This window comes from Balaenoptera acutorostrata, chromosome 6, assembly GCF_949987535.1.
Source record: "Balaenoptera acutorostrata chromosome 6, mBalAcu1.1, whole genome shotgun sequence".
Classification (NCBI taxonomy): Eukaryota; Metazoa; Chordata; class Mammalia; order Artiodactyla; family Balaenopteridae; genus Balaenoptera; species Balaenoptera acutorostrata.
The window spans coordinates 2,868,466-2,881,268 of NC_080069.1; the positions used below are offsets into that span (position 1 = coordinate 2,868,466).

At 39.5% G+C, this 12,803-nt stretch overlaps 1 protein-coding gene across 5 annotated transcripts in view; it reads left to right on the forward strand.

The window, feature by feature from the left end:
- CLCN3 (chloride voltage-gated channel 3) overlaps positions 1 to 12,803 on the forward strand; it is an 85,698-nt gene that overhangs the window by 11,437 nt on the left and 61,458 nt on the right. For 4 of the 5 annotated variants that reach the window (XM_057549118.1, XM_057549122.1, XM_057549119.1 and 1 more), the window contains exon 2: positions 760 to 935. In XM_057549118.1, the coding sequence (XP_057405101.1) occupies positions 776 to 935 (160 nt within the window). In that variant the 5' untranslated portion in view covers positions 760 to 775. Of the gene's footprint in view, positions 1 to 759; positions 936 to 12,803 lie in introns of those variants that run through there. The other variant, XM_057549123.1, reaches the window with a different exon arrangement.

Here is a 12,803-nt window from a genome sequence, read left to right on the forward strand (position 1 = left end):
ACTACTGAGCCCATGCACCACAACTACTGAAGCCTGCGCCTAGAGCCCGTGCTCCGCAACAAGAGAAGCCACTGCAATGAGAAGCCCGCGCACCACAATGAAGAGTAGCCCCCGCTCGCTGCAACTAGAGAAAGCCTGCGTGCAGCAACAAAGACCCAACACAGCCAAAAATAAATAAATAAAATAAATAAATTTTAAAATGATGAAAGAATGAAATTTTAAAAATGTTTAAATGACAGTATTTTAAAATTAGTATTTGTATCTGGTAAGATATTCAAAAGGGACATACAGTTTCCCTTTCAGACCTGGTACTTCAGCCACTGTTCCTTTTCCCTGTGGGCAGCTTTCTTGGAACTCCCTCCAGAGATGGTCTGTACATACACAACCAGTTGTGGACTGTATTTCATCCTTTACCACAGCCCCCCTTTTTCGGGGGGACCCCCGACATATATTGTAGTGTACTATAAACCCTTCTCTGTACCTTGTGTTTTAACTTAACAATTGATCTTGGAGATTGTTTTATACCACTGCCTGAAGAAATTCTTCATTCCTTTTTACAGCTTCTTGGTGAGAATAGAATTATTAAATGATCCCCAAAGACTTAACACAATAGAGTTAGCTATTGTTACAGTGAATGAAGTTAGTATATATATATTTTTAATGCAGAGATCAGAAGTTTCCTTCGACTTGTTAAAGTAGGTGATTTTTATTATATGTTGGGAAAATGTTAAAGCCATTTCTCCCCCTTTGTTTTTTCAGATAACCAGACAGCTAAATGGAGTCTGAGCAGCTGTTTCATAGAGGCTACTATAGAAACAGCTACAATAGTATAACTAGTGCAAGTAGTGATGAGGAGCTTTTAGACGGAGCAGGTGTGATTATGGACTTTCAGACTTCTGAAGATGACAACTTGTTAGATGGTGACACAGTAGTGGGTAAGTTTGGCATTACAACTCTTAATATTTATAGTCATGAATGTCTGCTAATGAATATATACATTGTTTTACTGAGGTTAAGTCTTGGGGTTACTTTTCTTTCTAACTGTGGTATTTCATATAACATAAACTTAACCATTTTAAGAGTGTACAATTCAGTGGCATTTAGTACCTTTACAGTGTTATGCAACTGCCATTTGTGTCTAGTTTTCATTACCCCAAAAGAAAGCCTTGTATATGGGTAAACTTTAAAATTTTAGTATACATAGTACAGAGAGGTATACAGCTGTAATTGGAGCTGTCAGAAGAACAGAACTGATGGGATAGAGAGAGAGAGAGGTATGTAGAAGGAGATTTATTATGAAAGATTGGCTCATGTGACTGTGAAGGCTAAGTCCCACCGTCTGCCGTCTGCAAATTGGGGGCCCGGGAGAGCTGGTGGTGTAGTTCTGGTCCAGACCCAAAGGCCTGAGAACCAGGGCAGCCAGTGGCGTAATCCCAGGCTGAGTGCGAAGGCCCAGACCCAGGAGTGCTGATGCCCCAGGGCAGAAGAAAGATCCCAAATCAAGCAGAGCAAAGTTTTTAGGCTACCGATTCAAATGCCTATCTCTTCTGGAAAGACCCTCACGGACACACCCAGAAATGATGTTCTGCCAGCTATCTGGGCATCCTGAAGTCCAGTCAAGTTGACACATAAAATTAACCATCACAACAATCATCACATCACAAGCGTGGAAAGTAATGAATTTCTACAAAGTGAACACACTCATATACCTCAATCAAGAAATAAAACATGACCGGTTCCCCCAGAATCCTCCCTTGTTCCCCCTTCCAGTTTCAAAGGTAACTATTATTTTGATTTCTATCACCACAGATTACTCTTGCAGGTATTTAAACTTTATATAAATGGATTTGTACTATATATACTCTTGAGTGTGGTGTCATTTACTTATGTTTTGATTCATCTGTTTTGTTTATATAGCAGTAGTTAAATTTATTTTCATTGCCATGTAGTATGCCATTGTGTAAATATGCTGCAATTTATCTGTTCTACCCATCATATATTGTTAAAGGGTATTTAGGTTTTTTAATTAAAATTTTTTTTTTAGATTTTGGCTATTAATAATAATGGTGCTGAGAATTTTCATATACATATATTTTAGTGCATATCATGTACACAGTGTTGTAGGATTTATACCTCAGAATGGCATCTTAGATGACAGGGTGTGTGGGTCTCAGTGCTACTACGTACTGTTAAAGATAGTTCCAAAGTGGTTGTAACCTGTACATTCTGTTAGCAGTGTGTGAGAGTTTTGGTTGCTTCACACCTTCACCAATACTTGATGTTATCAGTTTTTAAAATTTTGGCTATTTTAATTGTGGGTGCAGTAATCTCATATTTTGGTTTTAATTTACATTTGCCTAATGACCTGTGAGTTTAAATGCCTTTGGTATGTTAATTGGCTTTTTAGATAGCCTCTTTTGAAGTGCCTGTTCAATCTTTTTGCCTATTTTATAAGAGTTCTTTATGCTTTTTGATTGAGTCCTTTGTTAGGTTTATGTATTGCAAATGTCTTCTCTTGCTCTGTGGTATGCCTTTTCACTCTTAATGGAATCTTTTGATGAAGGTGACGTCAATTTTAATGAAAACCAGTTAATCTTTTCCTTTATTTTTTATATTTTTTGTATTCTGTTTAAGATAGCTTCCCATACCTCAAGGTCAAGAAGATATTCTCTCGTTTTCTCCTAGAAGTTTTATTTTTTGTGTCTTTCACATTTAGATTTATAATCTACCTGCAATTAATTTTTATATGTGATTTGAGTTAAGTGTTCAGATTCATTTTTTCCCCATATGGATAACTAGTTGGCCCATATATTGAAAAAACCTTCCATTCTCCAGTGTACTGCACTGACATCTTTGTCATCTATCAAGTGGATGTATTTCTGTAGGTCTGTTTCTTGACTTTTTACTTGGTTACATTGAAATATTTGGCTATCTTTGTACCAAAACCCAGCATATATATGAGTTTTGTTTTTCACATTGGTTTTATGTAAATGTAGTCCATTTACATTTAATGTAACCACTGATATATTTAAGTTCAAATCTACTATATTTGTGTTCTATTTGTCACAGCTGGGTTTTTTTCCTTGCTTTCTTTCTCTTCCCCCCAGTACCCTGTTAGTTATGCATTCTCTTATATTTTGTTTGGTGGGTTACTCTAGAGATTATAACATGCACTCTTATTAGTTCTACTATAGATTAGTACTTTTACCACTTTATGGGAAATGTAAGGGCCTTTCGATACTTTACCTCTTTTTATCCCCCCTCCTGCTTTTTGTGCCATTGTTTTCCTCTCTTTTAATTCTTTATATATTTTAAACTGCATGAGACATTATTATTGTCATCTTATGTCAATGTCTATTTAGATTTTGTGGCTTTACTTTTTCCATTGCTCTTCATTCTATCCTGCATTTTCATGTTTCTGTCTGGGATAGTTATCTTTCTGCCTGAAGAACTCTCATTAGTATTTCTTTTAATTATAATCTACTAGCAATAAACTCACTCAGTTTTTGTACAAGCCTTTGTTTCACCTTTATTTTTGAAGGATATTTTTGCAGCTGTATTCCAGATCTACAGTTATCTGCTTATCTTCTTTGAACACTTTAAAGATGTAATTTTGGTGTCATTTGCCATCTGCTGAAAAGTCAGCTATCAGTTGTATTTTTCCCCCACTCTGGCTTCTTTTAAGGCTTTTTTCTTTGTCTTTGGTTTTTCAGAAGCTTAACCATAGTGTGCCTAACTGTGGTTTTCTTTGTATTTACTCTGGCTGGGGTTACTGGAACTCCTGAATTGTGACTTGATTTTTTTTTTTTTTTATTTCATCTTTGGATAATTTTGACCAGTGTGTCCTCAAATACTGTTTCTGCCATCTCCCCTGCCCCCCCGACCGCCTCCGCTTTTAGGACTCCAATCACATGTGTTACATCTTTTCACTGAGGTCCTTGTGTCTCTTATGCTCTTTTCTGTATTTTCCTTTTTTCATTTGGATATTTCAACTCATTAGGGTAAATACCAAGGAACATGATAGCTGGATCAAATACTATGTTTAGTTTTGTGAGAAACTGCCAAACTGTCTTCCAAAGTGGCTGTACCATTTTGCATTCCCACTGGCAGTGAATGAGCGTTCCAGTGCTCCACGTCCTTGTCAGCATTTGGTGTTGTCAGTGTTCTGGATTTGTTGCAGCAGGTGTGTAGTGCTATCTCATTGTTTTCTATCAAGTTTTGAATTTCAGTTATTTATCAGTCATGAAATTTCCATTTGATTATTTTTTTTCTTTATGTTTTTGGCTGCATCGGGTCTTAGTTGTGGCACATGGGGGTCTTCATTGAGGCACGCAGGATCTTTCGTTGCGGTGCAGGCTCTTCGTTGTGGCTCGTGGGCTTCCCTCTAGCTGTGGTGCACAGGTTTCTCTCTAGGTGTGGTGCGCAGGCTCCAGGGTGCGTGGGTTCTGTAGTTTGCGGCACGCAGGCTCTCTTGTTGAGGCATGCAAGCTCAGTAGTTGTGGCACGTGGGCTTAGTTGCCCCACGGCATGTGGGATCTTAGCTCCCTAACCAGAGATTGAACCCGCGTCCCCTGCATTGGAAGGCGGATTCTTTGACGCTGGACCGCCAAGGAAGTCCCTCTGTTTGATTATTTTTAAGTAGACTTCTGTATTCTGGGAGAAATTCTGTGTGTGTGTGTTTTTCCATATTAATCACTTGTTTAAAGTCTGTGTCTGAGTCCTCTAATGTATGGATCACCTGTGGGTCTGTATCTTTTGCCTCTTTTTCCTCTTGGTTTTCAGTCTTTTGGCTCTTCTGTGGATGGGCTTTGTAATTTTTTACGGAATGCTGGATATTGTATACAAATAATTATAGATGCTCTGGATGATATCTTCACCATAGTGTATTTAGGTTTTTTTGGCAGGCAGGTAGTCTAGAATCCAATTACAATGATCCCATCAAAGATGGAGAGAATTTGCAGCCTGGTTTCAGACTTTGTGAGGGTTAGTCTATTTTGGGCTGACTTTATTTTTAGGGCACAGCCCCTTGAGGATTTTAGTAGAAAGCCTACTAAAGTGTGTATACGAAGACTCTTTCTCTTTTTTGGGCCCTGAAATTCAGTTTCTGTCTCTCTGGCATTTTGAAACTGATGACAGCTCTGCTTATCATTTTACTCTCTTAACCACTGCTGTGTGCTTGGTTTCTCAACCTCTTGCTCATGAAGTTTAGGAATTGTAGATATTTTTAAGGAAAAGCATTTTGGCATGAACTGTTCTGTCTCTTTTCTCCAGGATATTGGCCCGTTCAAGTCCACTTGCCTTGGTGGTTTTGTCTCCGTGGCCCCGTGAGACTGGCGAAAGCTCCCAGCTGGGCCTCTCAGTCACGGTGCTGCTCTGAACCAGGAAACGACTCAGGGCAAACAGTGGCCGAGGCTGTTGGGTTTACCTGTTTCACTTCTTCTCGCAATGTTGGCACTTCAGGTTCTCACCGCCTTGTATCTTCTCGGGCTATTTTGTTGAATGTTCTTTGATTTAAAAACAGCAGCAGCAGTATTTTGCTGTTATTAATCATTGGCTCGCCTCATCATTGATGGAGTTTTTCCTAATTGTAATTACAAGTTATAAACCAGCTAAACACATGTATTCATAATTTGAAAAATCAGGTGAAATTTAACAGCATACCCACTTTTCTGTGTTTAAGTAGCTCCTTGGCCCTGTATGTGAAACAGAGAAGTAATGCAGGGCAGTAGAAAGACACAGGAGGACCTAGCTCTTTCCATCTTTCCACACTGCCATCCAGTGTTGGTGATGTCTTCACTCATGGTTTTCCATAGGACACAGTGTCACGTAGGAAGGAAGGGGCAAGGGGGGAAGAAAGGGTCTTTTTTTGTTCTTTTTTTTTTTTCTTTATCAGGGAGGACAATTTTCTAGAACACAGAACACACTCTTACATCACTGGCCAGAAGTGGGTTACATGACCACACCTAGACTGATCACTGACTAGGAGGATTATTGACTGGTTAGAACAATCATGATTTGTTCCCTGCAGTTAGGCACATTACCAACCAAACAAAATTAAGGTTCTGTTAACAAGGGAGAAGTTGGAATGACCATAGGGTAAGCAACCGTTAATGTTTCCCGTACAGAGTCTGTCCTCTGAGTTAGCCTAGTTGAAGGTACAAGTTGTGGAACAGCAGTTGACGACAGCTATCTAAGTGTCAAATTGGGTGGTACAGATTATAAATTTTACATCTCGAAAAAAGGATATTATTTCAATACCTGTTTAGAATTTTGGAGTGTTCTGGAAAGGGAGATAATGCATGAAGGCCCAGCGGTAGGAAAAGGTATTAGGTTGTGAGACAGTGAATGTCCTTGGTAGGATGGTGATATCTTTTCTTTCGGCAGAGCCGAAGTGGTTCTGTTCAGTAGCTGGGAGAGGACAGTCCTGCGGTAGAAGAAGTGCGGGCCTCAGCGAGACCTCTCTTCCCGGGCCACGACAGGTGCCCAAGAAGAGAGCTCTCCTCTGTGTCTGCTCTGTGTATGGAGCATGGAAGTAGACAGTGGACAAACAGTTGAGTCTTAAATATTCTTTTATGACTCAATATCTCTCTAGAATACCAAAGAATAATTAATCACTGGAAAGAACTGGTAGTGTTTGGCATATGTGTTGAGTAGAAATCTTATGTTCATTGGCTTTCAAGTTGTAGACCTGAACTTACATCTTGACTCTGCCACTTACTCGCTCTGTAACCCTTGCAAGTCGCTTTGCCTAAGTTTTTTCCTCTGTAACTAGCAGTGGTACTCTTCTGTGTTCCTTCCCCTTTAGGTGTATTAGACTTTGTTCCCCCAACTTGAACAATTTCCTTTTAATTTAGCATTCAAGTGAGATGTCAGGAACATTTCTGGTAGTATTAAAAAGAGATGTAGCTTTAAAACTAAAATACGACTCTGAATTAGGATTTAGGTTGTAGAGATAAACCGCTTTGGACTCCCCTGACTCCAGTGGATAATTGAGTTACTTATTTGTTACATAGCTAGCCCTTGTTTTGAAAACAAAGAGATGGACCCAGATCTCAAAAATGAAATCAGCCTTGTCTGCTCAGAGTGAATCCTAAATAATCCAGAACACACTGTGACTAAAAAATAGAAGTTATCCTTAATAATGATGACTAATTAATAGTATCGAAAATCTAAACTAGTGAAAAGCTGAAAAATTAGACTTGATATGTATTTATATTAAGTATATTGAGTGAGTCACTTTAGTCTAAAATTCAGATTCTTTGGAAAATGCAAAATTTTTCATTACAAGTAGCAGGAAGGGAGTGCCAAGGTTTTGTTGTCAGAGTTGTATTCATTAAAGAGAACCATAAGGTTCTTGCTTCATTGAAGATGAAATACACGAGCGTTCCTCTGTACACCTGCAGTGTTATTCTTAAATGTACGGCTCTCACTGGGAGTAAGAAAACTGACTGCCGGGGTGAAAACTAGAGTCGGCCACTGTTCAGCAAATTAACTCTCAACGATTAATTTGTGTTAATGATGGTAATGAGTTTAACATTTAGATTCTTATATCCCTCTTCGTCATGCGTGAATTGTGAATAGTATGGCTTACTTGCTGTATCAGAAGTCACTCCCAGCTTTCTAGATTGTGTGTAAATGGTAATGTCACAAACCGAGAGAGGAAGTGGGCAAGGAACGGTACCATCCAGAGGGCTCACTCCTGATTGCCTCTGTTTCCTGTCTATAGAGAACCTTAAACAAACTTTGGAAATACTAAATTCAAATGTCAGGTGTTACGTTTTTTTCCAAGACTTTGGGACATATAATCACTGGGAATGGAATGCAGAGACATCACATAGATTGTTGTATTCTGTTTCACATATGTATCGCATCCTGAGCCTCAGAACTCAGAAACCACGTACAGCTGCATGGGCTGAGAGGTGGATTGTTCTGTTCTAGGTCTTGTGACCCTTCCACCTCTGCTCAAACTTAACTTACCTTCTGAGCTGTTACAAGAGATTCCAGCATTTTCATTTGAATATCTACTGTTAGATTTAGCTTTATTCAAAATGTTGTGATTTTATTTGTCACATACCCTCTGGGTGGTGTGTTTGTCAGAACTGTCTCTACTAGAAATTTCAGCAGGAAAGGCCTGGCGAAGTGGACGCAGAGGGACCATGCCAGAAGCAGGCTGGCCGTTGACAGGATGCCTCCTAGGATGTGGCCAAACCTCTCAGTCCAGGGCCCAGCCCTTTGTCCTGCAGACACAGAAGCATGGCATCAGCCCCAGGAAACTGGGCTGTGTCTTAGAAGTGGATTCCTATTAACCAGGATCTTGTATCTTGTTAGGTAAAAGTGCTAATGTATTTACAGTGAGTAATATCCTAATGCTTTACTTCGTTTGAAAGAAAGGACGTAAAGCAGCGTATAAAGATACACAAAATTCAGTAATTAACATAAGTATTTGAGAAGGCTGAAGCAAAGGGAAAACAGGTTGAAATGACGTAAAATGTAGAGATGAATGAGGCCAATGGATACTTATTAGTGATATACTACTTACTTTCTGAGGGGAGACTAGGAATTTGGCTCTAAGCTTTGTAGCAGCAAGTGAAATGAGGGAACCTGTTTAGTTAAGTGATTCACAGGGTTTATGAGAGAATAACCCAATCAGTTTCTCAGCAGAAGCCCTATTACTGATATTAAGATAATCCATTTTTGAGTAACATTATGAAGTGGTTCCTATCTATGTACTAGACTGATTTTCAAGACTATGCTTGGAGTAAACAGCAGTGATTTTCACAGGCTTTTGTGATAACATCCATCAGTATTGCTGACTTGAATCACAAGACCTAATTCCACAAGGGTACTGTATTATATGGTACAGGCATTGATTATTTATGATGATCTGGCAGGATCCATAGATATATTTTAGCGTATCTTGGAATAGATGGACAGTATGAAGAGTTTCAGAAGTCATCAAGGTATATTATTATTGTGATTTTTTTTTTTGCTGAAGGTTTGATATATATTAGATACCAGTGATTTTAGAATTATATTTCGGAATTATAACAGAGCTATTTACTTACATTCAGCTCGTTTTCCTTAAGAAGTTGAAAAGCCTAACAAAACCTAAGACTGAATAGAAGCCACTAGAAGACCTCTTAATGAAAAGTGGGCAGGGTTGGGGGTCTTTGTTTTGCAAATAATTTTGTGCCTACTGGAAGTCATAGGTAAATGATTAACAGAAGGTCCAAAACTTATGTTCCATGTGACAAGGTCATGATGATTGCAGCTATGATAGATTTTAAAGGGAGTAGCTACCACAGACATTAAAAAAAAAAAAAGTATCCACAAAATGCCTGGCTTTGACTAATATTTAAGTATACCTTTTAAGGCAATAGTTCTCAGACCTTTTGTTCTCAAGATCCCTTTCTATTCTTAAAAGATTATTGAAGACCCTAACAAGCTTTTTTTTTTAATGTAGGTTATAGCTATCAATATTTACCATATTAAAAATTAAATTTCAATCCTTTTTTAATTCACTTAAAAATAACGATAATTAGTTATATTATAACATTAATAACACCTTTTATGAAAAAATAACTTGTTTTCCAAAGTAAAAATAAATTGAGTGAGAAGAGCTGTTTCCTGTTTTTGTAACTATCTCTAATGTCTGGCTTTATAGGAAACATCTAGATTCTTAGATCTGCTTCTTCATTCAACCTCGTGTAATGTGTTCAGTTGAAACCTATGAGAAATATGTAAGAAAATTTGGCCTTATACAAATATATAGTTAAAGAAGAAATAATTTCATAGCCTTTGCAGATCATTGTGGATATCCTTCTTTGATACTACACCCAAACTCGACAGAGGGTAATTTCTTAAAGGTTAATTGCAGTGTGGTAAGTGAACCCATAGTAATGAACTTTTCTGCGTTGCATTACATTAAAATCCATTGGCCTATCTTGTGCTTTTGAGTGGATCTGTTACCCATGCATGCTTTTATAATGTGCATTAGTCATTTGGAAATTGAGGCACTGATTTATCAGTTTGCTAGGGCTGCGGTAACAAAGTACCACAGACTGGGTGGCTTAAACGACAGAAATTAATTTCCTCACAGTTCTGGAGTCTGAAGGTCCAAGATGGAGGTTTTGGCAGGGTTGTTGGTTTCTTCTGAGGCCTCTCTCCTTCGCTTGTAAATGGCAGTTTTCTCCCTGTGTCCTCACATGGTCTGTGTATATCTGTGTCCTAATCGCTTCTTCCTTGAGGGTGCTAGTCCTACTGGATTAGGCCCTGCCCCAGTGACCTTACTGAGCCTCAGTTATGTTTTTAAAGGCCTTACCTCCAAGTCTGGTCACATTCTGAGGTGCTGGCGGCGAGGGCTTTTATCGTACGCGTTTGGTGGGACACGGTTCAGCCCATAATTCAGATTTATGCAGATCTTGCTAATGTTCACACATTTTATTACAGAAAACCAACAAGTCACATTTTGTTGCCACCAATCCCACAATCCCATCAGAAGTCTTTAAGTGCTGGGAAGCTGTCAGGCTCACATTGGTGAATACAAGTTTTCCAGAATTTAATTTTTGCTTTTCCTCAAGAAGGAACCATTGTTCCACGGTATACACAAGAAAGGCTTTGTGTATTCTTCCCATTAAAAGGATGTATACTCAAGAGTTGGCGATTTCGTAAAGCGAATAACTTTTACTGTTTTGTGAAGGACATTTGGAAGGGAAGCAGGCCTTTGTTCTCTGGTGGTAACGCGGTGGTACAGAATACAGTACCTGCTGCTCCATCTTGGTGCCACTGCTTGGCTTCGTGCTAGGTGCCAGCCTTGTACCATAAATACGGTAGAGTGGAAAAGACACTTACTGTTGTGTAGGCTCACTAACCCTCCCACCCCCACTCCGAGATTCCTGGGGCCTGTAAATAGGTTACTTTACATGGTAGAAGGACTTTCCAGTTTTGAGTAAGTGAGGAGTCTTGAGATGGAGCGATTTCTCTTGGATTATCTGGGTAGCTCCTTGCAAGGCGGAGGCAGGAGGCTGAGTCCGAGACCCGAGGCTGGGGTACTAAGAGGAAGGGGCCGCGGCCCAACCGGAGAAGGAAGCTGAAAAGGGCAAGGGAAGACGTCTCCCCCGGAGCCTCCAGAAGGAGCGCATCCCAGCAGACACCTTGATCGTACACGCCTGACTTCCGTGGCTGGAAGAGAACACATTTGTGTTGTTTCAAACCACTCAGTTTGTGGCAGTCTGTTACAGTAGCAATAGGAAACTGGTGCAAATGTATCATTTCAGTCATACACAAATGTGTTATTATGAAAATGTTTTAACCCCACAGACCCCCTGAAAAAGATCTTGGGCATCTCCAGGGGTCTGTGGGGCACACGTGACCATACTGTGAGAATTCTGACTTAAGATAAGCCAGCTGCAAAATGCACATTGGGTAACTGAATAAGGTGACTTGCTGTGTTGTATTATAAGCTATAAGAATGGAAGGGCTTATATTAAAAAAAGGGTAAAATCTGTTTGTATAATGTGATCCCAGTTCTCTTAAAATACTACATACACACACATACCCCGCACAAATTTGGAGGGAGATACACCAAAATAATGATTTTTTTTCCCTGGGTGATGGAATTTTTTTTTCTTTTTTTTAAATGCTTTGCTGCGTTTTCCAAATTGTCACCAATTTGTCTTCAGATTTATAAAACTGAGCCAAAACTTGCAACTCATTATAAGGTGTATTTGTCAATGTAGGAAGATAGAACATATTTCATGAATAGTTTAACTTGCTTTATAACTTAAAATTTAGCCATGTGGCAAATGGGCCTTCTTTGGTTCTCTTGTGCTGGGCGTTGTAAATGTCAGGTTGGAGCTTGTGCCTGGCCGGCATATCTCCAGGTCTTTGAACATGTTTCCTCTGCCTGTAATACCAGTTAGTACATGTGCTTTGCTTCTCAGGTTACACCTCACGCCCCTAGAAGGCCTTCCCTGACTTCTCAGGTTTGGCTTAGGGGCCTCTCCTGTGTTGTGAACTGTGTTGCTTCTGTTGTACGTTTGCTTTCTTGACTTTTCTTATTTGTTTTGGTTGTAGCTTGCCTTCCTCCTAGACTAAGCCCACTATCTTTCTGTCTAATTATCCTACTAATTTGTGTTGGCCTGTAAGTCATTTATTTTTCTGTCTGCATTGTTCTGTTTAGAGCTGATCCATTATGTACTGATGACATATCTTAACTCTTGATGAGCAATCTTATTTTCCTTATTTCTATAAGCAACTTTTTTTTTTTTTTTTTTTTAAGATTTCTTTATTGACTGATTGATTGCTATGTTGGGTCTTCGTTTTTGTGCTATGGCTTTCTCCAGTTGTGGCAAGTGGGGGCCACTCTTCATCGCGGTGCGCGGGCCTCTCACTATTGTGGCCTCTCTTGTTGCGGAGCACAGGCTCCAGACGCGCAGGCTCAGTAGTTGTGGCTCACGGGCCTAGTTGCTCCGCGGCATGTGGGATCTTCCCAGACCAGGGCTCGAACCCGTGTTTCCTGCATTAGCAGGCAGATTCTCAACCACTGCGCCACCAGGGAAGCCCTTATTTTCCTTATTTCTAAATTTTGTGGGGCTGGGATATTAGTGAACCGTGGACAGCCACGGATGCTGTTTATTTCATCCTCCCTTCTTACAGTGTTTAATATATTGGCATACATCCAGTAGAAGCGTGTTAAAAGTTCGCTACTTTATAAAATATTCATCTGTTTAACATATTAGCTAGTCTTATTTTATAGTGTTTCGGCGTCTTTTTTCCTTTTTATTTATTGAACGAATATTGGT